Genomic DNA, 26,405 nt, shown 5'->3' with positions numbered 1-26,405 from the left:
GTAGTACAGTAGATATGAAGGTTAAGAAGTTTTTATGCTTAAACATGAGTATGACTTTTCTTCCGCTAGGTTTTTAACGTGGGGGGTTATGCTGATCTATTCAATAGCTGGACAGGGTTTGAGGTTTGTCATTGCTGTGGTTACACTGAGTGTATCACAGGCTTCAATAATATCCTCTAATAATATCTATGTTTAAAGTAAGAGTTGATTTCCCATGGTTGTTTTCTCAATGCATGTTTCTCCCTTAGTTTTGGGTGTTCCATTTGTGCTGCTCCCCAGAGAGAATCTCTCTTGCAGGCTTCCTAGCTGTACTCTACTATTGCTTCTATTTGATTATTGTTATCTTGGTGGGGGCTGAGTAGATGGAGGGATAGCATTCTCTTATGATCTCACTAAGCCTCAGTCTTAGGCAGACACCATATCCCTAAGTCTTGGGGATGTGGCCTTCACAAGTGCTCTTGCCACTCTGCCAGCTGTAGTGCTAGGCCTAGAGCATATTCCTCCCCTACTCCCAGAGATATTACTTTTTTTCAGGTCCCTTTCCTAAACTGCAGTAGCTTTCTACAAGTCTCCTAAGGCAACTGTTTTTGCTGCTCTTCATTATGCAGTGATAGGGAAGATGGGTTTGGGCTGCTGTTGCCCTCCTCCAGCTAGCACCACAAGGAAAGGCTTCTCAGGATTCACCCCCATCTTCCCTGTGAGTGCCTGTTGGGATTCCTGGAGGAAAAGCCTACAAGAGATTGCAACCCCCACCTCCCTAATTTTGCAAATCCCCCAGTGGTTTCACGCTTCATTACCTGACATTCACACTTTAAAAATTTGTTTAAAAACTTGATAGCTGTATTTTCTTACTGGCTTATATGGTGTCTGGCAGAGTCCATCCCAGGTAAGTAAAGCTTGAGTCCTGTTTCTCTCAGCTGGCATCTTTCTTTCCCCAGATTTAAGATTACTTGGTTGCCCTGTGACCTCAGTTCTCTGATGGGTTCTAGAAAAGTTATTTTGTAGTTTGTCCATTTCCTTGTTGTAGGGTAGAAGTTTGTAGTTTCCTTGTTGTAATGACTGAAGCAAAGCTCTTTCCAGCTGTTTACATCCCTAAGGAGAAACCCAAAGTCCCCTCATTACGATAAACTTTTGAGAAGTCCTTTGGTTTATTTTGTCATGGGGCTCAAAAATACCTTGCAAATAAAGTTAGGATTAGGATAACAGTTTAAAGTCAAGTAAATTAGCAAGGATGGAGTGGGGGTGGGAAAGCATTACAAGCAAAGCAGTAGCAACTGGTAAGGCTCAGAAAAGACAGAATTCAGTATATTAGAGGTACTCAACTTTAAGCTAATTGAGGAAATACTTTAGAAATAAATTCACAAACTAAATGTTATATTCATAACAAATGTTATTTTTCTTTCCTCTGCAAAGAACTTACTTCCAGGCATATCAATTTGTTTAGTTTCTGGACTATCATGCATGATTCCTCCTGAAATGAGCTCTGATACAGTTAAAATGCTTACAGCAACTGCCATATCTACATAATAATATATATTTTTTAACACTCCGCTTGCTTGAATCCACATTTTGCCAAAAACCTAAAACTCATTGAAAGCTCTACACCTGGCAGCATCTCTCAAGGCAGAAATTCTCTAGTTAGCGTGAACTAACTCACAGACTGGGGACGTGGCTCTGTGGTGGACAACAGTATTTTCTCCCCAACCCCCAACTCTTTCCTAGTCTTCTCTCCATTATTTCCATGTGTCCCCGGATTCCAGGTCCTACCACACCACTTTGCAACACATGTTTAAATCACAAGGCAAAAGGGCCAATGACACATGAAAGGATATAAGGGCTGGACATTAGCACCCACTGATGGCTGGAAGAACAGCATTAAACTCTGTGGGTACCGCTCTATCTGGGATCTAAAGTTGCCAAAGCCAGTTGCAACCTACAGAAATAAAAAATTTAATTTCTCAAAAGCTTCTTTACTTTGTTTTCTCTTTAATTTGGTTGGCATGTTTGAAAACATTTTTATTCTACTCTCATACTCAAATAATAATTTGGCTAAGTGTAGGCTTCTCAGAAAAACAAATTTTCCTTAGAAATTTAAAGCAATGTGACTTCACTTTGTGGCTCCAGTGACTTCTAGTGTTGCTGTATGTTGACATTCTACTTCTAGATCATTCCAACTTTTTTTTTTCCTCTGTAGAAAGTTTTTGGCCTTTCTTCTCTCCTATTGGTTTCTGATAGTTGGTGTGGGTTTTTCTCATTAATCGCACTGAGCTTTTGGTCAGTATATATCACGGACATATGGTCATTTCAATCCGTATATTTATTGTTCTCTTCTAGGAAATGTTCTTGCACGTTTTTGTTGTCATTTTCTCTACTTTCTCTTACATATAATTCCTAAGAATAGGATGATCTATCCCTTAAACTGATCATCTAAGTGTCTTATATTTTATCTCTTAACATTTCTACTTCTCTCTTAGGGCCCATATGTTTGAGAAGGAAGCTCCCATTCATGTTAGTTAAACATTAAGTCACAGAGCTCTCCATTAAGAAAACTTTTTCTTTAGACAGGGAGTTGAAGCTTCATAAAACAGTTTAACTGCCTCCTACTTTCCTTCCCTCTAGTTCACTCTAAACATACTTGTATGTATACATTCCAGAAATCTTCTTCCAAAATTTATTACTTTTAAAAACTCAAGGCCAGGCACAGTGGCTCACACCTGTAATCCCAGCACTTTGGGAGCCGAGGCGGGCGGATCACAAGGTCAGGAGTTCGAGACCATCCTGGCCAACATAGGGAAACCTCACCTCTACTAAAAATACAAAAAATTAGCTGGGTGTGGTGGCGGGCGCCTGTAATCCTAGCTACTTGGGAGGCTGAGGCAGGAGAATCGCTTGAACCCGGGAGGCAGAGGTTGCAGTGAGTCTAGATCGCGCCACTGCACTCCAGCCTGGGTGACAGAGGGAGACTCCGTCTCAAAAAACAAAAAGCAAAAAACAAAAAACACAAAACTCGAACTACAAAAATGTTGGAAGATCAGTACAAAGAATACTTCTAAAACCCTTAATCTATATTCAGCAATTGCCACATTTTTCTACCTCTCTTTCCTTCTCTTAAAAACATATGCACAATCTTCACACTTAACTCTTTCAGAATGTACCTCTAAAAACTAAGAAGTCTCCTACATAAACACAATGCCATTATCACACCAAAGATATTAAACATTCGTACAATAAAATATATTATCTCTATTTATACTTCCCTAGTTGTCGCAACAATATCCTTTAAAACCAATTTTAAAATAAATTCAGGATTTAATAGAGAATTCTATACTTATAAGATGCATCTTAAGTAACACTCCCCTGTTTAAACTTCTTTTTTTCCCCTTGCCCAAAATTTATTGGCTTATGGTAACAGAGAAACTGAGGTATGTGGAAATATGAAAGAAAAAGAGAGTGATGGAATGTGGAATTGGTATATAATGTTTAAGAATAAACAAAATAACCATAGAATACTATGCAGCCATAAAAAAGGATGAGTTCATGTCCTTTGTAGGGACATGGATGAAGCTGTAAACCATCATTCTCAGCAAACTATCGCAAGGACAGAAAACCAAACACCACATGTTCTCACTCATAGATGGGAACTGCATAATGAGAACACTTGGACACAGGATGGGGAACATCACACACTGGGGCCTGTTGTGGGGTGGGGGGAGGGGGGAGGGATAGCATTAGGAGATATACCTAATGTAAATGATGAGTTAATGGGTGCAGCACACGAACATGGGACATGTATACATATGTAACAAACCTGCATGTTATGCACATGTACCCTAGAACTTAAAGTATAAAAAAAAGAATAAACAAAATAAAACTAGAAAATCTTAGATAGTTTTATATTCTTTTTTTCGGAGACAGAGTCCCGCTCTGTTGCTCAAGCTGGAGGAGCGCATGGCTCGCTGCAGGCTTGATCTCCGAGGTTCAAGTGATTCTCCCATCTCAGCCTCCCAAGTAGCTGGGACCACAGGCATGCACAACCATGCCTGGCTAATTTTTATATTTTTGGTAAAGATGGGATTTTGCCATGTTGCCCAGGCTGGTCTTGAACACTTGGGCTCAAGTGATCTGCTCACCTTGGCCTCCCAAAGTGCTAGGATTATAGGCATGAGCCACTGTGCCCAGCCTGATATTTTTATATTCTTTATGGAGTTCTTTTTAAAAACTGTATTTTATTTTAGATTCAAGGGATACATGTGCTTGTTTGTTACATGAGTATTACCTTAAATTACTTCAATGACAACTTTTACAATTTTGTTTCTGAATACCTCATTAGCTTCATCTTTCACTCCTTGAAAGTAAACTCCAGCCATACATAATTACATACCTTTCTTAAAATATACAAAGCATTGCTCCATAACAGTTACTATATATTACGTTCCCTTGCCTAGAAACTATCTCTTGATTGTTGATCATCAGTTCCTTCTTGCCTTTGACCAATACCTTCTTGTTCTTAAAGAGATGAGATTAAGAACAACTTTATCATTTGATTGGGATATCCGTCTACGTAGATCTATTTGTACTTCTGTATCTCATGAGCTTAACCATCTTGTGGCATTTATCACTCTGCCAATGCACCCACTGATTTATCTAAGTAGGACTGTGAACCACTTATGACAGGGACTGGTCATATGGTTTGATGTTTCATGGCCCAGCACAACCTATATAAGAAAAGATGTGCAGTAAAAGTTTGTGGAATGAATTTAAAATAACTATGATTAATATTTCAAGTGTTCTATGAGAAAGTTAGAAAAAGAGATGGGTACTGTAAGCAGAGAATGCAAACTATAAGAAAGAATCAAAAGAAATGCTAGAAATCAAAAACATATTAACAAAAACAAAGAATGCCTTCAATCGACTCATCAACAAACTCAACACAGTAGAGGAAACAATCAGTGAACTTGAAAATAGAAACTTCAAAAGAAACTTCCCAAACTAAATTGCACAGAAGAAAAAGAATGAAAAACAAAAGGGAACATCGAAACCATGGGACAATATCAAAACATGTATCTATTAAACAGACATCTATTTTCCCAATTAGAAAACCAAAAGGAAAAAAAAGAGAACACAGATGAAATATTGTAAGTAATAATGTCCATGAATGTTTCAAATTAATGACACACATCAAACCACAGATTGAGGAAGTGCAAAGAACACTAAGCAGCATAAACACCGAAAAAAAACCCACACATGTATATCATATTGAAACTGAAAAAAAAAAAAAAAAAAGAAAAGGTATTCAAGGAACCCAGAGAAAAGTAACACCTTACCTATAAAACAACATTGATAAAAATTACAGCAGACTTCTTGTCAGAAACTACATAAACGAGAAGAAAGTGGTGTGAAATATCTAAAGCGTTAAATGAAAAAGAGCCACCAACCTAGAATTCTCTCTATCCAGGGAAATATCCTTCAAAATTGAAGGAGAAATGAAGACTTTCTCAAAACAAAAACTAAGGGAATTCATCACCAGCAGACCTACCCTGTAAGAAATGTAAAAAGGTATTTAGGCAGAAGAAAAACAAGGTAGGTCAGAAACATGGATTTACATAAAGAAAGGAAGAGCATCAGAGACGAAATCATGAAGGTATGATAAAATCTTTTGGTTCTTTTATTAGTAATTGATCTAAAAGATAAATGTTTATTAAAGGCTATAATGATAACAATGTATTAGGTGATTATAGCACATGGATAAGTGAAATGAATGACAGTGACATCACAAGCAACATAACAACGGAGAAGAAGGGGGAACTGGGAATACTGCTGTAAAGTTCCTGCACTACATATGAAGCAGTATAGCATTTTTCAAAAGTGAATTTAGATTAGTTAAAAATACATATTGAAAACTCTAGGGTGACACTAAAATTTTTTAAAAGAAGTATAAATGATAAACAGGAGATAAAATGAAATAATATAAAATGCTCAATGAAAACCGTACTAATCAGACAAAGGAGGGGGGAAGAGAAGAAACAAAGAAACGAAAAAATTTTCTATTTGCATATGAAGCAAATGGAAAACAGCTAGGAAGATGGTAGCGGTTTTGTTTTGTTTTGTTTTGTTTTGTTTTTTGTTTTTGTTTTTTTTGAGACAGAGTTTTGCTGGAGACCCCAGCCCAGGCTGGAGTGCAGTGGAATGATCTTGGCTCACTGCAATCTCTGCCTCCTGGGTTCAATCAATTCTCCTGCCTCAGCCTCAGCTGGGATTACAGGCATGCACCACCACGCCTGGCTAATTTTTGTATTTTTGGTAGAGACAGGGTTTCACTATGTTGGCCAGGTTGGTCCTAAACTCCTGACCTCAGGTGATCCGCCTGCCTTGGCCTCCCAAAGTGCTGGGATTACAGGCATGAACCACCACGCCTGGCCAATGGTAGATGTTAATCCAACTACAAAAATAATCACACCAAGTGTAAATGGTCCAAACACAGCAATTAGAAGACAGATTGTCAGAGTGCATTAAAAAAAAAAAAAACCAACTGTATATGTCTACAAGAAACCCATTTTAACATTCAAGTTACAAGTAAAGAGATGAAGCTAGGTGTGGTAGCATGCACCTGTAGTCCAAGCTATTTGCGGGGGCTGAGGCAGGAAGGTTGCTTGAACATAGGAATTCAAAGCTGCAGTGTGCCATGACTGCATCTGTGAATGGTCACTGCACTCTAGCCTGGGCAACATAGTGATACTCTGTCTCAAAAAAAAAAAAAAAAAAAGTCAAGGGATGAGACTGGTGGCCTATCCTTCCCTAGAAATGAAAAAAACAAACAAAAGGCAAAACCTGTCAGAACCAGATTTTCAGAAATTCTGGGAGATACTCAAAGGTTGCACCCAAGCAAACACTTAACCAGGAGAAAGGTGTGTTAAACATGGTGGCAGGTCTATGTGGCATTTTAACTAACTTATTCACAATTTACAAAAGTGACAAAAACTCCAAGACAATAGGAGTAATTCAAACAAAAGCTGTATAAGAGCATAGTCAAGAAAATGTATTAAGGTTCACAAAAGTAGTCTTAAATAAATACCATACTTAAAGACAGAAAAAATCAGCATGGTAAAGATGCCTATTTTCCCAATATTATCTATAAAATTAATATAATTTCAATCATAATTACCAAAAAGTTTTTCACTCAACTTATCAAGCCAATCCTCAAATTTATTTACAATGAAAAAGCTGGACAAGTAAAACAAAAAAAATATGGATAGTAAACTAGCATTTTATGCATATTTGCTTACCTTAAAAAGTAGAAGGAAAACCAAAAAACTTAACAATTTAAAAATGGTTACTAAATAGGTGGTAGAGATACAAATAGAATAAAAACAAGACTTCTCTTTATTTTCTATATTTGTTTTGTATACACTTTAATATACTTTGTTTTGTATATTTGACTTTCCAACCACGTAAATATTTTATATAATTATAGAAAAAATTAAATTGGATCAAATGTTTAAAAAAAGCTATACCTAAAAACCAAAAGCAAAATGAAACAAATGAACCTAATCATATGTCAAATTTTCAGCCTAACCCATGGAAATTAGTTATAGTTATATTAAAGCTCAGTAATTGAACTGTACTTCTCTAGAGGGATATATTCTAGCAGCAAATAGATCTATAAAGAAATGTTAAAATTATTTCCTGTAGTAATATTGTAAGGACTAATAATGTTGCTCTGAATTTGCCTTATTTATATATACATATATAGATATACAGATGGATCATTGAGCAAATAAAAGATACAAAAATAAAAACCAAAGTTAAAACTCTAACTTCATAATTTAAAATTTTTAACATTGGAAACAGCAGTATGAACTCATGATGCTCATTTTGTTAAGAACATATTTCCTGTTACAATAGGAATGAACCTTGAAAACATGCTAAGTGAAAGAAGCCAGTCAAAAAAGGTCACATAATATATTATTTCATTTATATGAAATATGTGGAATAGGCAAATTTACAGAGACAGAAAGATCAGTAGTTGATTAGGTTGGGCAGGAGCTAGGGGAATATGGGATTGACTGTTAATGAGTACCATGTTTCCTTTAGTGATGAAAATGCTCTAAAATTCCATTGTGGTGGTAGTTTCATAACCCTATAAAAAATATATATGTATATATATACACGTATTATATATATAATTATTATTATTTTTTTGAGACAGAGTCTCACTCTGTCACCCAGGCTGGAGTGCAGTGATGCGATCTCGGCTCACTACAACCTCTGCCTCCCGGGTTCAAGTGATTCTCTTGCCTCAGCCTCCTGAGTAGCTGAGATTACAGGTGTGCACCACCATGCCAGACTAATTTTTGTATTTTTAGTAGAGATGGGGTTTCACCATGTTGGTCAGGCTAGTCTTGAACTCCTGACCTTGTGACCCACCCGCCTTGGCGTCCCAAAGTGTTGGGATTACAGGCGTGAGCCACTGCACCTGGCTGAATATATATTTTTTAAAATATTAAACTGTATACTTTAAAAGGGTAAAATGTATTGTTATGAATTATATCTTAATCAAGTTGTTAAAATACATACATATATATCCTAGCTCTGTCCACACACACCAAAAACCCTCTAGCAACAATAACCATTCCAACAGCAATAAGCCCTATAACTGTGCTCTCAAAATACCATTTCCTACTTAAAGCAATCAGGGCACAATACAGAAAAGATTGATTTCATGCCTAGGGCAGAAAATGTTCAAAATGATCTGGGGATGTCCTAACATATCAGAAACATAGGACACTATCAAACACTACTGGGGATGTGTTAAAAGGACTCAGAAGCTATCTTGAAACAGTAGCCGAAGATGAGAACATTTGAGCTTCAAAAAGAAAATAAGTGCAGTGATTTAAAACACATCAAATATGCTAAAAATGATGAATATATAATGGTGATAATAATAAAAACAACCCACTAGGAGATGCCAGGGAACCACTCCAATAACTCAAAATCGTATAAAGGGAAAGAATCCATTTATTCTACCTTTTCTGTAAAAACTGTACCTAAGGGTGAACAAAGAGTTGACAAGGAAAATTTTTTCTTTAGGAAAATATTCTAGCTAGTAAACGAAGTAATGACAGAATTAGAATATCACCATTTTGTAGCCTGTGGGGAAAAGAAAGAGAGATCCGCCTGTTACTGTGTCTATATAGAAGGAAGTAGACATAAGAGACTCCATTTAGTTCTGTATTTGAGATGCTGTTAATCTGTGACCCTACCCCCAACCTTGTCCTTGCAAGAGACATGTGCTGTGGTGACTTAAGGTTAAAAGGATTTTGGGCGGTGCAGAAGGTGCTTTGTTAAACAAGTGCCTAAAGGCTGCTTATGGTTAAAGGTCATCACCATTCTCTTAAATCTAGAGAAAAAAAACCATTTGTCTCCTGCCCGTCCCTGGGCGATGGAACATCTCCAGGTAAAACCCTTTGTGTGCTTTGTTTACTGAGTAAGGAGAAAACCGCCTTTAGGAATAAGGTGGGGCTTGCTGGAGCAATACTGCTAAAAGGTTTATGGAGATGTTCGCCTATACATCTCAAGGTAAAGATAATCATCAATAAATACTAAGGGAACTCAGAGGCCGGGGCCGGTGTGGGTCCTCTGTAAGCACAGCACTGGTCCCCTGGGCCCCGCTTTTCCTTCTCTACACTTTGTCTCTGTGTCTTATTCCTTTTCTCAAGTCTTTCGTCCCACCTAATGAGAAGCACCCACAGGTGTGGAGGGGCAGGCCACCCCTTCATCTGGCGCTCAACGTGGAGGCGCTTTTCTCTAAGGTGAAGGTACGCTGGAGCATGGTCATTGAGGACAAGTCGACGAGAGACTCCCGAGTACGTCTACAGTCAGCCTTGCGGTAAGCTTGTGCGCTCGGAAGAACCTAGGGTAACAATGGGGCAAACTAAAAGTAAATATGCCTCTTATCGCAGCTTTATAAAAATTCTCTTAAAAAGAAGGGGAGTTAAAGTGTCTACCAAAAATCTAAATACACTCTTTCAAACAATAGAACAGTTTTGCCCATGGTTTCCAGAACAGGGAACTTTAGATCTAAAAGATTGGGAAAAAATTGGCAAAGAATTAAAACAAGCAAGTAGGGAAGGTAAAATCATTCCACTTACAGTATGGAATGATTGGGTCATTATTAAAGTAGCTTTAGAACCGCTGCAAACAGAAGAAGATAGCGTTCCAGTTTCTGATGTCCCTAAAAGCTGTGCAGTAGATTGTGAAAAAGAGGCAGGGATAGAGTCCCGAAAAAGAAAAGAAAGTTCACACTGTAAATGTGTAGCAGAGCCGGTAATGGCTCGGTCAACGCAAAATGTTGACAATAATCAATTACAGGAGGTAATATATCCTGAAACGTTAAAATTAGAGGAAAAAGATCCAGAATTGACAGAGCCATCAGAGTCTAAACCACGAGGGCCAACTCCTCTTACAACAGCTCAGATGCCTGCAACCTTAGAACCTCAAATGCAGGTTAAACAAGTACAAACTCCAAAAAAAGATCAAGTAGAAAAAGATAGAGTCTCTGTCACGGCAATGCCAATCCAAATACAGTGTCCACAATATCAGCAGGTAGAAAGTAAGATCCAGCCGCCAGTAGCCTATCAATACTGGCTGCCAGCTGAACTGCAGTATCGGCAGCCTCCAGAAAATCTGTATGGACAGCCAGGAGCATTTCCAGTGCCACAGGGCAGGGTGCCATATCCTCAGCCGCCCACCATGAGACTTAATCCTACAGCACCGCCTAGTACACAGGGTAGTGCAATACATAAAATTATTAATGAGGCAAGAAAACAGGGAGATATTGAGGCGTGGCAATTCCCAGTAATATTAGAAGCAAGACCACCTGGAGAAGGGGCCCAAGAGGGAGAGCCTCCCGTAGCTGAAGCCAGATATCAGTCCTTTTCTATAAAAATGCTAAAAGAGATAAAAGAAGGAGTAAAACAGTATGGACCCAACTCTCCTTACATGAGAACATTGTTAGATTCCATTGCTCATGGACATAGACTCATTCCTTATGATTGGGAGATTCTGGCAAAATCATCACTCTCACCCTCTCAATTTTTACAATTTAAGACTTGGTGGATTGATGGGGCACAAGTACAGGTCTGAAGAAATAGGACTGCCAATCCTCCAATTAACATAGATGCAGATCAACTATTAGGAATAGGTCAAAATTGGAGCACTGTTGACCAACAAGCAATAATGCCAAATGAGGCCATTGAGCAAATCAGGGCTATCTGCCTTAGGGCCTGGAAGAAAATCCAAGACCCAGGAACCGCCTGCCCTTCCTTTAATACAATAAGACAAGGCTCTAAAGAGCCATACCCTGATTTTGTAGCAAGACTTCAAGATGCTGCTCAAAAGTCAATTACCAATGAGAATGCCCGTAAAGTCATAGTGGAGTTGATGGCATATGAAAACGCCAATCCGGATTGCCAATCAGCCATTAAGCCATTAAAAGGAAGGGTTCCCGCAGGATCAGATGTAATCTCAGAGTATGTTAAAGCATGCGATGGAATTGGAGGAGCTATGCATAAAGCTATGCTTATGGCTCAGGCAATCACAGGAGTTGCTTTAGGAGGACAAGTGAAAACATTTGGGGGAAAATGTTATAATTGTGGTCAAATTGGTCATCTAAAAAAGAATTGCCTAGTCACAAATAAGCCAAATGTAACTACTCAAGCTACTACAACAACAGATAAAGGGCCACCTGGCCTATGTCCAAGATGTAAAAAGGGAAAACATTGGGGTAATCAATGTCGTTCTAAATTTGATAAAAATGGGCAACCACTGTCGGGAAACGAGAGGAGGGGCCAGCCTCAGGCCCCGCAACAAACTGGGGCATTCCAAATTCAACCCTGTGTTCCTCAGGGTTTTCAGGAACAACAACCCCCACGGTCGCAAGTGTCTCAGGGAATAAGACAGTTATCACAATACAGCAATTATCCCCCGCCACAAGTGGCGGTGCAGCAGTAGATTTGTGTACTTTACAAGCAGTCTCTCTGCTTCCAGGGGAGCCTCCACAAAAAATCCCCACAGGGGTATATGGCCCATTGCCTGAGGGGACTGTAGGACTAATCTTAGGAAGATCAAGTTTAAATCTAAAAGGAGTTGGCACAAGACAGGGATGCCCTCTCTCACCGCTCCTATTCAACATAGTGCTGGAAGTTCTGGCCAGAGCAATCAGGCAGGAGAAGGAAATAAAGGGTATTCAATTAGGAAAAGAGGAAGTCAAATTGTCCCTGTTTGCAGATGACATGATTGTATATCTAGAAAACCCCATTGTCTCAGCCCAAAATCTCCTTAAGCTGATTAGCAACTTCAGCAAAGTCTCAGGATACAAAATTAATGTACAAAAATCACAAGCATTCTTGTACACCAATAACAGACAAACAGAGAGCCAAATCATGAGTGAACTCCCATTCACAATTGCTTCAAAGAGAATAAAATACCTAGGAATCCAACTGACAAGGGATGTGAAGGACCTCTTCAAGGAGAACTACAAACCACTGCTCAATGAAATAAAAGAGGATACAAACAAATGGAAGAACATTCCATGCTCATGGGTTGGAAGAATCAATATCGTGAAAATGGCCATACTGCCCAAGGTAATTTATAGATTCAATGCCATCCCCATCAAGCTACCAATGACTTTCTTCACAGAATTGGAAAAAACTACTTTAAAGTTCATATGGAACCAAAAAAGAGCCCGCATTGCCAAGTCAATCCTAAGCCAAAAGAACAAAGCTGGAGGCATCACGCTACCTGACTTTAAACTATACTACAAGGCTACAGTAACCAAAACAGCATGGTACTGGTACCACAACAGAGACAAAGATCAATGGAACAGAACAGAGCCCTCAGAAATGATGCCGCATAGCTACAACTATCTGATCTTTGACAAACCTGACAAAAACAAGAAATGGGGAAAGGATTCCCTATTTAATAAATGGTGCTGGGAAAACTGGCTAGCCATATGTAGAAAGCTGCAACTGGATCCCTTCCTTACACCTTATACAAAAATTAATTCAAGATGGATTCAAGACTTATATGTTAGACCTAAAACCATTAAAATCCTACAAGAAAACCTAGGCAATACCATTCAGGACATAGGCGTGGGCAAGGACTTCATGTCTAAAACACCAAAAGCAATGGCAACAAAAGCCAAAATCGACAAATGGGATCTCATTAAACTAAAGAGCTTCTGCACAGCAAAAGAAACTATCATCAGAGTGAACAGGCAACCTACACAATGGGAGAAAATTTTTGCAACCTACTCATCTGACAAAGGGCTAATATCCAGAATCTACAATGAACTCAAACAAATTTACAAGAAAAAAACAAACAACCCCATCAAAAAGTGGGCAGAGGACATGAACAGACACTTCTCAAAAGAAGACATTTATGCAGCCAAAAAACACATGAAGAAATGCTCCTCATCACTGGCCATCAGAGAAATGCAAATCAAAACCACAGTGAGATACCATCTCACACCAGTTAGAATGGCCATCATTAAAAAATCAGGAAACAACAGGTGCTGGAGAGGATGTGGAGAAATAGGAACACTTTTACACTGTTGGTGGGACTGTAAACTAGTTCAACCATTGTGGAAGTCAGTGTGGCGATTCCTCAGGGATCTAGAACTAGAAATACCATTTGACCCAGCCATCCCATTACTGGGTATACACCCAAAGGACTATAAATCATGCTGCTATAAAGACACATGCACACGTATGTTTATTGCGGCACTATTCACAATAGCAAAGAGTTGGAACCAACCCAAATGTCCAACAACGATAAACTGGATTAAGAAAATGTGGCACATATACACCATGGAATACTATGCAGCCATAAAAAATGATGAGTTCGTGTCCTTTGTAGGGACATGGATGAAACTGGAAAACATCATTCTCAGTAAACTATCGCAAGGACAAAAAACCAAACACCACATGTTCTCACTCATAGGTGGGAATTGAACAATGAGAACTCATGGACACAGGAAGGGGAACATCACGCTCCGGGGACTGTTGTGGGGTGGGGGGAGGGGGGAGGGACAGCATTAGGAGATACACCTAATGCTAAATGACGAGTTAATGGGTGCAGGAAATCAACATGGCACATGGATACATATGTAACAAACCTGCACATTGTGCACATGTACCCTAAAACCCTAAAGTATAAAAAAAAAAAAAAAAAAAGACAGGGTTTAACCATGTTACCCAGGATGCTCTCCATCTCCTGACCTCATGATCCACCTGGCTCGGCCTCCCAAAGTGCTGGGATTACAGGCTTGAGCCACCACACCCAGCCTGTATTTTATTTCCAATTGCCAAAAACATAGGCAGAGCTATTTTTTTCCTGTGCACTTTCCAAATTTTGAAATGATTATATTTCCTTAAAATAAACTCTAAATAAAATCAGATAAATAAGCTCAAAAAAAAAAAAAATCTAAAAGGAGTTCAAATTCATACTGGTGTGGTTAATTCAGACTATGAAGGCGAAATTCAATTGGTTATTAGTTCCTCTATTCCTTGGTGTGCCAGTCCAGGAGACAGGATCGCTCAATTATTACTCCTACCTTATATTAAAATTGGAAACAGTGAGATAAAAAGAACAGGAGGGTTCGGAAGCACTGATCTGGCAGGAAAGGCTGCATACTGGGCAAGTCTGGTCTCTGAGAGCAGACCTGTGTGTAAGGCCATTATTCAAGGAAAACAGTTTGAAGGGTTGGTAGACACAGGAGCAGATATCTCTGTAATTGCTTTAAATCAGTGGCCAAAAAATTGGCCTAAACAAAAGGCTGTAACAAGACTTGTCGGCGTAGGCGCAGCTTCAGAAGTGTATGAAAGTACAATGATTTTACATTGTTTAGGGCCAGATAATCAAGAAAGTACTGTTCAGCCAATGATTACTTCAATTCCTGTTAATCTATGGGGTCGAGATTTGTTACAGCCCCATGAGTCAAAAAATCATGACTAAGATGGGATATATACTAGGGAAGGGATTAGGAAAAAATGAAAATGGCATTAAAGTCCCAATTGAGACTGAGAAAAATCTATAAAGAAAAGGAATAGGTTAGCCGGGCGCAGTGGCTCACACCTGTAATCCCAGCACTTTGGGAGGCTGAGGCGGGTGGATCACGAGGTCAGGAGATCGAGACCACGGTGAAACCCCATCTCTACTAAAAATACAAAAAAATTAGCCGGGCGTGGTGGCGGGCGCCTGTAGTCCCAGCTACTCGGAGAGGCTGAGGCAGGAGAATGGCGTGAACCCGGGAGGCGGAGCTTGCAGTGAGCCGAGATTGCGCCACTGCACTCCAGCCTGGGTGACAGAGCAAGACTCCGTCTCAAAAAAAAAAAAAAAAAAAAGAAAAGGAATAGGGTATCCTTTTTAGGGGCGGCCACTGTAGAGCCTCCTAAACCCATTCCATTAACTTAGAAAGCAGAAAAACCGGTATGGGTAAATCAGTGGCCGCTACCAAAGCAAAAACTGGAGGCTTTACACTTATTAGCAAAGGAACAATTAGAAAAGGGACACATTGAGCCTTCATTCTCACCCTGGAATTCTCCTGTATTTGTAATTCAGAAAAAGTCAGGCAAATGGCATATGTTAATGGACTTAAGAGCCATAAACGCTGTAATTCAACCCATGGGGCGTCTCCAACCTGGATTGCCCTCTCCGGCCATGATCCCAAAAGACTGGCCTTTAATTATAATTGATCTTAAGGATTGCTTTTTTACCATTCCTCTGGCAGAGCAAGATTGTGAAAAATTTGCCTTTACTACACCAGCCATAAATAATAAAGAACCAGCCACCAGGTTTCAGTGGAAAGTTTTACCTCAGGGAATGCTTAATAGTCCAACTAGTTGTCAAACTTTCGTAGGCCAAGTCCTTCAACCAGTTAGAGACAAATTTTCAGATTGCTATATCATTCACTATATTGATATTTTATGTGCTGCAGAAACAAGAGACAAATTAATTGACTGTTACACATTTCTGCAAGCAGAGGTTGCCAACGCAGGACTAACAATAGCATCTGATAAGATCCAAACCTCTGATCCTTTTCATTATTTGGGGATGCAAATAGAAAATAGAAAAATTAAGCCACAAAAAATAGAAATAAGAAAAGACGCGTTAAAAACACTAAATGATTTTCAAAAATTGTTAGGCGATATTAATTGGATTCGGCCAACTCTAGGCATTCCTACCTATGCCATGTCAAATTTGTTCTCTATCCTAAGAGGAGATCCAGACTTAAATAGTAAAAGAATATTAACCCCAGAGGCAACAAAAGAAATTAAATTAGTGGAAGAAAAAATTCAGTCAGCGCAAATAAATAGAATAGATTCTATAGCTCCACTCCAACTTTTAATTTTTGCCACTGCACATTCTCCAACAGGCATCATTGTTCAAAATACTGATCTTGTGGAGTGGTCATTCCTTCCTCACAGTACAATTAAGACTTTTACATTGTACTTGGACCAAATAGCTACATTAATTGGTCAGACAAGATTACGAGTAATAAAATTGTGTGGTAACGACCCAGACAAAATAGTTGTTCCTTTAACCAAGGAACAAGTTAAACAAGCCTTTATCAATTCTGGTGCATGGCAAATTGGCCTTGCTGATTTTGTGGGAATTATTGATAATCATTACCCAAAAACAAAAATCTTCCAGTTTTTAAAATTGACTACTTGGATCTTACCTAAAATTACCAGACATGAACCTTTAGAAAATGCTCTGACAGTATTTACTGATGGTTCCAGCAATGGAAAAGCGGCTTACACAGGGCCAAAGGAGCGAGTAATCAAAACTCAATATCAATCAGCTCAGAGGGCAGAGTTGATTGCAGTCATTACAGTGTTAGAAGATTTTAATCAACCTGTTAATATTATATCAGATTCTGCATATGTAGTACAGGCTACAAAGGATGTTGAGACAGCTCTAATTAAATATAGCATGGATGATCAATTAAACCAGCTGTTCAATTTGTTACAACAAACTGTAAGAAAAAGGAATTTCCCATTTTATATTACTCATATTCGAGCACATACTAATGTACCAGGACCTTTAACTGAAGCAAATGAAAAAGCTGACTTACTGGTATCCTCTGCATTCATAAAAGCACAAGAACTTCATGCTTTGACTCATGTAAATGCAGCAGGGTTAAAAAAACAAATTTGATGTCACGTGGAAACAGGCAAAAAATATTGTACAACATTGTACCCAGTGTCAAGTACTACACCTGCCCACCCAAGAGGCAGGAGTTAATCCCAGAGGTCTGTGTCCTAACGCATTATGGCAAATGGATGTTACTCATGTACCTTCATTTGGAAAATTATCATATGTTCATGTAACAGTTGATACTTATTCACATTTCATATGGGCAACATGCCAGACAGGAGAAAGTACTTCCCATGTTAAAAAACATTTATTATCTTGTTTTGCTGTGATGGGAGTTCCAGAAAAAATTAAAACTGACAATGGACCAGGTTATTGTAGTAAAGCTTTCCAAAAATTCTTAAATCAGTGGAATATTACACATACAACAGGAATTCCTTATAATTCCCAAGGACAGGCCATAGTTGAAAGAACTAATAGGACACTCAAAACTCAGTTAGTTAAACAAAAAAAAGGGGGAGACAGTAAGGAGTGTATCTCTCCTCAGATGCAGCTTAATCTAGCACTCTATACTTTAAATTTTTTAAACATTTATAGAGATCAGACTACTACTTCTGCAGAACAACATCTTACGGGTAAAAAGAACAGTCCACATGAAAGAAAACTGATTTGGTGGAAAGACAACAAAAATAGGACATGGGAGATAGGGAAAGTGATAACCTGGGGAAGAGGTTTTGCTTGTGTTTCACCAGGAGAAAATCAGCTTCCTGTTTGGATACCCACTAGACATTTGAAGTTCTACAATGAACCCATCGGAGATGCAAAGAAAAGCGCCTCCACGGAGACGGAAACACCGCAATCGGGCACCATTGACTCGCAGGATGAATCAAGTGGTGATATTAGAAAAACAGATGAAGTCACCACGCACCAAGAAGGCGGAGCTGCCAACCTGGGCACAGTTAAAGAAGCTGACACTGTTAGCTAGAAAAAGCCTAGCTAGCACAAAGGTGACACAAACCTCAGAAAAAATGCTGTTTGCAGCTTTAATGGTTGTATCAACGGTGTGTGCCGGACCAGTCGAAGAATCCTGCGCCAAAATCGAGAGAACGAACAAGCCTTCATTGCCATGGCACATTTATATAGAGGGAAAGGGAGGGAGAATGTTGCGGGAAGTCAGGGACCTTGAACTGAGGGACTGGCTGAAGCCACAGCAGAAAAACATAAAATATGAAGATTTCATGGACATTTTATTAGTTCTCCAAAATTTATACTTTTGTAATATCTTATGTCTTTACTTTAATCTCTTAATCCCATCATCTTCTTTGTAAACTGAGGAGGATATATGTCACCTCAGGACCCTGTGATGATTGCCTTAACTACACAAATTGTTTGTAGAAGCCGGGTGCGGTGGCTCACGCTTGTAATCCCAGCACTTTGGGAGGCCGAGGCGGGCGGATCACGAGGTCAGGAGATCGAGACCAAGGTGAAACCCCGTCTCTACTAAAAATACAAAAAATTAGCCGGGCGTGGTGGCGGACGCCTGTAGTCCCAGCTACTCGGAGAGGCTGAGGCAGGAGAATGGCGTGAACCTGGGAGGCGGAGCTTGCAGTGAGCCGAGATCGCGCCACTGCACTCCAGCCTGGGTGAAAGAGCGAGACTCCGTCTCAAAAAAAAAAAAAAAAAAGAAAAAAAAACAAACAAACAAAAAAAACAAATTGTTCGTAGAGGACGCGTGTTTGAACAATATGAAAACTGGGCATCTTGAAAAAAGAACGAGATAACAGCGGTGTTCAGGAAACAAGGGAGGTAACCTTGAACTGGCCGCCGGTGAGCAGGACGGAACAGAGCCATATCTTTTCTCCTTTTGCACAAAAATAGGAGAGATATCGCTGAATTCTTTTTCTCAGCAAGGAATATCCCTGAGAAAGAGAATGCGCTCTGAGGGTAGGCCTATAAACGACCCCCTTGGAGGCGTGCCGCCTTTTACGGTTGAAGCCGAAGGGATGAAATAAGCCCCGGCCTCCTGTAGTGCTCCCAGGCTTATTAGGATGAGGAAATTCCCACCTAATAAATTTTGGCCAATCAGGTTGTCTGCTCTCAAACCCTATTTCCTGATAAAATGTTATCAATGACTATGCATGCCCAAAAATTTCGTTGGCAATTTTAATTTCAATTTTAACACCGCCCTGTGAACTCATCCTGCCTCCACTTGCTTTGTGATATTCTATTACCTTGTGAAGTATGTAATCTCGATATCGTGATGACAATGGTAGTTTTGTTGAAAAGAAAAGGGGGAAATGTGGGGAAAAGAAAGAGAGATCAGCCTGTTACTGTGTCTATATAGAAGGAAGTAGACATAAGAGACTCCATTTAGTTCTGTATTTGAGATGCTGTTAATCTGTGACCCTACCCCCAACCTTGTCCTTGCAAGAGACATGTGCTGTGGTGACTTAAGGTTAAAAGGATTTTGGGCGGTGCAGAAGGTGCTTTGTTAAACAAGTGCCTAAAGGCTGCTTATGGTTAAAGGTCATCACCATTCTCTTAAATCTAGAGAAAAAGAAAAACATTTGTCTCCTGCCGGTCCCTGGGCGATGGAACATCTCCAGGTAAAACCCTTTGTGTGCTTTGTTTACTGAGTAAGGAGAAAACCGCCTTTAGGAATAAGGTGGGGCTTGCTGGAGCAATACTGCTAAAAGGTTTATGGAGATGTTCGCCTATGCATCTCAAGGTAAAGATAATTATCAATAAATACTAAGGGAACTCAGAGGCTGGGGCCGGTGTGGGTCCTCTGTAAGCACAGCACCGGTCCCCTGGGCCCCGCTTTTCCTTCTCTACACTTTGTCTCTGTGTCTTATTCCTTTTCTCAAGTCTTTCGTCCCACCTAACGAGAAGCACCCACAGGTGTGGAGGGGCAGGCCACCCCTTCAGTAGCCCTTGCTGAAATAATGGGTCTAGTTAGTAATCATCCATGTTTTCTAAAACCAGTATAGTGGTAAGAAGAACTGTTGTATTTTTAAAACATATGAAAAATATCCTTCTTTTTTTTTTTTTTTTTTTTTTTTTTTTTTTTTTTTTTGAGACAGAGTCTTGCTCTGTCGCCAGGCTGGAGTACAATGGCGCGATCTTGGCTCACTGCAACTTCCGCCTCCTGGGTTCAAGCGATTCTCCTGCCTCAGGCTCCGGAGTAGCTGGGACTACAGGTGCGCACCACCACGCCCAGCGAATTTTTGTATTTTTAGTAGAGACAGGGTTTCACCATGTTGGTCAGAGTGGTCTTGATCTCTTGACCTCGTGATCTGCCCACTACGGCCTCCCAAAGTGCTGGGATTACAGGCGTGAGCCACCGTGCCCAGCCCATCCTTCTATGTCTCACCTTACTTCCTCTAATATTACAACCCAATAGTCATTAACCCTGTCAGGAGCTTCCATTCCTTGATTCTACTAATTTTTTACTGTCCTTCACCCTCTTCCTATCCTCGCTTTTCCACTTACCTAGCCTAAAATCCACAATCAAAACAACAAGCAATTATTTTGCCAACTTAAGACTCTTTTTGCCTCTCTCACATTATTCCTCTTTGCTTCATGAAACCAACATTCTGGTTAAATCCAAATCTCCCCCTAGCCTGTCTGTGGCTGCAACTATGCGGATGAACACTGCAGGAGAAAAATCACACAGCTATACAGAATAGGCTCACTTTAAATTCATAAATACTAACATTAAGTGGGTCTTTGATGGTACCTGAAAATCATAATTTCTCTATTCTGTGTCCCAATCTCTGTGATTTTTTTTCCCCTGCTCTTCTCAAACTCTAGCACCTCCTCCACCAATCTCACTCTCATCTGAGTCTCTTGCTAGATACTTCACTATAAAGTTAAAACAATCATAAGAGAAGGTTCACAAGTTCTCACCAACACATCTGCCCATCTACTTGTATCTGCACCTGGGTACTTCTCCCTTCTCTCCTGTTATTACCGTGGTCAAGCTCCAAGCTCAGCCAAACTCTGCCACTAGATCTCATTTGCTCTGGCTACTTAAGGACATTTTTATATTATCTGCTTTCTCTCCTGTATCGTAGTTTCTCTCTCTACTGGATCATTTCAATCAGTATATAAACAGACTGTGTACCTCTTAACTCCAGCTACCATTCCATTTCACTTCTTCCATTTAGAAAAAAAAAAAAAAGTCTTCAAGAGTTGTCTAGACTTGTTATCTCCAATGTTTTCTTTTCCAGTTCTCCCTTTGGCCTAAAATTCCACGGACACTGCTTTCAGGGTCCCTAATAAATGAATTTCATGTTGCCAAATTCCATGCTTCTTTATCACTCCTCATTTTATGTGGCATATCAGTAGCACCCGACACAGTTCTTGTTAAAACACATTCTTCCCTTGGTTTCCAGAATATCACACTGACCTAGTTTTCCTTCAACGTTTCAAGCTAGTCCCCATCAGTCTCTTTTGCTAATTCCTCCTTACTTCCCAGAGTTTGTTATGTTGGAGTGACTCAGAGATCAGTCCTTTGCCTCTACCTTTCTCTATCTATCCTACCCTCTAAGTGATCTCACTCAGTCTTGTGTTAAATACCACTTATATCCTGATAATTCCCAAATATATGTCTCCATCCTAGATCTTAGATCTCCCTTTTGTATATCCAATTGCCAACTTGATATCTCCACTTGAATGTCTAATGGGCATTCTCACATTTCACATACAATATTCCAAACTGAAATCTCACTATTTCCCTACATTCCAAGTCAGTTTTTCCTACATTGTTTCCCTTCTCAGTTAATGATACACCCATTCAAGTTACTCATAAAAACAGTATTGTGTCACCTTGTCTCATTCACACTCTACCTCAGTTTGTCAGCAAATCACAGCAGCTCTACCTTTAAATTATATCTAGTATATGACTACTTCTTACCATTTCTACTACTCTGGTCCAGATCACCAATATCTTTTCCCTAAAGTACTACAATACAGTCACGTGCTGCGTAACAATGTTTCAGCCAACAACAGATCACATATACAACAGTGGTCCTATAAGACTTTAATGAAGCTAAAAAATTCCTATCACCTAGTGACATCGTAGCCATCATAACATCATAACACAATGCATTACACACATAACCTAGGTTTATATAAGTACACTCTATGATGTTTGTGATGCTAGTGTAAACACCCCTACTGCACTGATAGTGGTATAAAAGTATAGCACATACAGTTGTATATGGTATTAGTATTTGATAATATTATTGATTATTGATCATGTGTATAGTACCTAATACTTGAAAATAATAATAAATGACTGTTACTGCTTTATGTATTTACTATACTATACTTTTTATTGTTAGAGTATATGCCTACTTAAAAAAAAGTAAACTATAAATTAGCCTCAAGCAGGTCCTTCCAGACATATTCCAGAAGACATTATTATCACAGGAGATGATAACAATGCATGTTTATTGTTCCATGCATGTTCCATGCATGTTTATTGCCCCGAAGACCTTCCGGTGGAACAAGATGTGAAAGTGGAAGACAGTGATATTGATGATTCTGACCCTGTGTAAGCCTAGGCTAATATGTTTGTGTCTTAGTTTTCAGCAAAGGAGTTTCAAAAGTTAAAACGTTTTTAATAGAAAAAAGCTTATAAAGATATAAAGAAAATATTTTTGTACAGCTGTACAATATGTTTGTGTTTTAAGCTAAGTATTATTATAAAAGAGTAAAAAAGTTTAAAAAATTTAAAAGTTTATAAAGTAAAAGAGTTACAGTAAGCTAAGGTTAATTTATTACTGAAAAAAGAAAAATGTTTTTATAAATTTAGTGTAGCCTAAGTGTACGGTGTTTATAAAGTCAACAGTAGTGTACACTAATGTCCTAACCCTTCATATTCACTCACCACCACACGCACACACAAAGAAATAAATATAGGTGTACCAATTTTAATCTTATTTATTTATTTATTTTTGAGACAGAGTCTCACTCTGTTGCCCAGGCTGGAGTACAGTGGTGCAATCTCAGCTCAATGCAAGCTCCGCCTCCTGGGTTCAAGCAATTCTCCTGTCTCAGCCTCCCAAGTAGCTGAGACTACAGGCATGTGCTACCACGCCCGGCTAATTTTTTGTATTTTTAGTAGAGATGGGGTTTCACCATGTTAGCCAGGATGGTCTCGATCTCCTGACCTCGTGATCCGCCCACCTCGGCCTCCCAAACTGCTGGGATTACAGGCGTGAGCCACCGCGCCTGGCCCATTTTTAATCTTTTTATACTGCATTTTCACTGTATCTTTTCTGTGTTTAGATATGTTCAGATACACAAAGTCTTACCACTGTGTTACAATTGCCTATGGTAGTCAGTACAGTAACATGCTGTACAGGTTTGTGGCCTGGGAACAATAGGCTGTGCCATATAGCCTAGGTTTGCAGGAGGCTATACCATCTAGGTTGTGTAAGTATACTCCATGATGTTCATACAAGGATAAAATTGTCTAACCATGCATTTTTCAGAATGTATCCCCATCATTAAGCAACACAATTGTAGCTTCCTAATTGGCCTCTGTGCTTCTTCCCTTGACCTCCCTGCTCTTTCCTCATTCATCCTCCCATAGGCCATTCTCATCAGAGCAGCCAAAGCTATCTTCTTAAATTGTAAGCAGATAGTATCACTTCCATGCTCAAAAACCCTCCAGCAGCTTCCCATCTCACTCAGAGGAAAAGCCAAAATTAGTACTACGGGCCATAAAGCCCAGTCTGATCTGCCCTCCTCCCCTCCACTTACCTTTCTTCTCTTCTCTCCCACTACTCTCCCCTTCAATTATTCTATTTTAGCCACACCAGCCTCTTCATTAACAGGCATGCTGCCACTTGAGAGCCTTTATAACTGCTGTTCCCTCTGCCTGGAATAACTTTTCTCACTTATGCATAAATAGCTCCTTTACTTCCTTCATATCTTTATTACTACCTTTTCAGGATGCCTTCCCTGGCGAGCCCATCTAAAACTCAAACTCCCATCTCTAGTTCTAAATATCCTCTCACTTCACATTTTTTCTTAGTATTCTTCATCATTTAAAATACTTCATATTTAATTTACTTACCTTGTTTATTATCCAGCCCACAAAAATGTAAGTACCATGATAGTAGGGGGTTTGTCTCTTGTTCACTGCTATATCCCAAGCACCTAGGATTGTGCCTGTTACACAGACAGCCTTCAATAAATGAGTCTATGAATGAATGAATCCTTAATACATGAAGACCTCTGGAAAAGAAATTTGGAAACAGAACACTACTTTAGAAAACATATAATTTACAAAAGATTTTTTTAAATGCTTGACTTCAATAAGTAATGAAACAATTGTTTTATAGCAAATTAATTTATATCCATGAGGTTAACAAAGATCACTACTATTTAGAATATCCATTGTTATCAATGGTGTATGAGGATATAGGCAGTCTTATACTATGCCAATAATACTGCAGATTATTGGAACTTTACAGAATACTTGGATAGGTTCAGGGAACCTTTAATAAGAGCATACATTTTGACCTATCAATTCTACTTTTAGGAGCCTGCTCCCCCTCCAAAAAAATTTAGAAAAGTATATTTAAATGCGTGCCAAATAGTTGCTGATAAACACAGTTTATAATCTCAAGAAGCTAGAGAGAACTAAATCACCCATCAACAGGGGTAAACGTATACCATGAAATACTTTAAAATGATGGCATAATTTGTGATTGTTTAAATGGAAAGATACTAATCATATATTGTTAAATAAGAAAGGGTGGTTACAGAGCTGTATGTATAGTGTGACTGCAATTTTGAAGCCATTATGCACACATATAGAACACATGAATGTATACGTATGTATTCACAAAGGCGGGGGTGAAAAGATGGAAAGTAAATTTTGACAGTAGTTGCATGGCTGGTAGAACTATGAATGATTTTTGTTCTTCAAGCTTTTCTGTATTTTTCTCCACCCAACTCCACTCCCCAAATGGGGTGGAGTAGGGGACGAGGAGAATGAGTTTAGTAAGTACACAAAACAACGTAGCTAATACACGAAAATAAAATTAAAAATAAATAAATATTAAAGTGTTGGGGATATCGATGTTTCATATAAAAACATATTTCCGGCCGGGCGCAGTAGCTCACGACTGTAATCTCAGCACTTTGGGAGGCCGAGGCGGGTGGATCACCTGAGGTCAGTTGTTCGAGACCAGCTTGACCCACATGGAGAAACCCTGTCTCTACTAAAAATACAAAATTAGCCAGGCGTGGTGGTGTGCGCCTGTAATCCCAGCTACTCGGGAGGCTGAGGCAGGAGAATCGCTTGTGCCCGGGAGGCGGAGGTTGCGGTGAGCCGAGATCGCGCCATTGCCCTCCAGCAGCCTGGGCAACGAGAGCGAAACTCCGTCTCAAAAACAAAACAAAACCAAAAAAAAAACAACGTATTTCCAATGACCAAAGCTAAAGACATGCAGCGCTGGCACAAACGCCAAGTCTCACACATCTACACCCACAAGCACACCCTACCTTGCATCCACAGAGTTTTTCATTCATTCAAGATCCCACTGTCATGCATGTTTGCACCCAGGTTCATACTGAAAGATAAAAGGGAAAGCGCCTCCACGAAATCCGCTTACGGGCACGATTCCGGGGCCACACTCAGCCAGACCAATGTCTGGCAAATGACAGTCACTTCACGCCAGACGCTCACAGTCCTTCACACGCCACTCCCACTCCCTCAGGGAACCACAAGCACAGGCATCGCCCCGCCCGACGTCCTCTTCCAAAGACTGGGGCACCAGGTCCGCGGGCCCCCACTCCCACCCAGCACAAAGAGTCCGGCGCTCACAGCTAGAGGTTTCCCGAGGACTCACCACCGACCCGCGGACACAGGCCCCGATTCCACACCTAACGCTGCCAAAGTGGCACAGCCGGCGCGGGCTGGGACAGAGGCGCCACTGAGGCCGGCGCTGTCTGTGGCTGAGAGCGCCACAAGTCTCGGTCCGTTACACCAGGGGCGACGCTTCCCAGAGGCCCCCGCGGCTCACCCGGGCGGGACCGGCTTCCCTGTTTGCGCGTCCTGACAAGCAAACCACGGCGTTCCAGGGCTCACAGCTCCGCGCAGGGGAGCTCAGCCTAGGTTTTGCAGGAGCGGCCTCCCGCCAGCCCAGCTCTGAGAGATTGGGAGCGCAACTTGGTGCTGAGAAGAATCGAATCGTTCCGCTGCATCCTGCTCCGAACTACATTTCCCA

General features: G+C 40.0%; 1 protein-coding gene across 6 annotated transcripts in view; it reads right to left on the bottom strand.

The window, feature by feature from the left end:
* Positions 1-26,405, bottom strand: part of ZNF569 (zinc finger protein 569) — a 72,550-nt gene that overhangs the window by 44,599 nt on the left and 1,546 nt on the right. For 2 of the 6 annotated variants that reach the window (XM_055247851.2, XM_055249662.2), the window contains exons 2-3: positions 24,245-24,405; positions 853-1,092 (exon numbers count right to left, since the gene is read on the bottom strand). In XM_055247851.2, coding sequence (XP_055103826.1) covers positions 853-881 — 29 coding nt within the window. In that variant the 5' untranslated portion in view covers positions 882-1,092; positions 24,245-24,405. Of the gene's footprint in view, positions 1-852; positions 1,093-24,244; positions 24,406-25,680; positions 25,828-26,027; positions 26,160-26,201; position 26,405 lie in introns of those variants that run through there. The other 4 variants (XM_063621258.1, XM_055249664.2, XM_055249661.2 and 1 more) reach the window with 4 other exon arrangements.

Source organism: Symphalangus syndactylus, chromosome 17 (assembly GCF_028878055.3).
Source record: "Symphalangus syndactylus isolate Jambi chromosome 17, NHGRI_mSymSyn1-v2.1_pri, whole genome shotgun sequence".
NCBI lineage: Eukaryota > Metazoa > Chordata > Mammalia > Primates > Hylobatidae > Symphalangus > Symphalangus syndactylus.
This window is presented reverse-complemented; position numbering and strand designations above follow the sequence as displayed.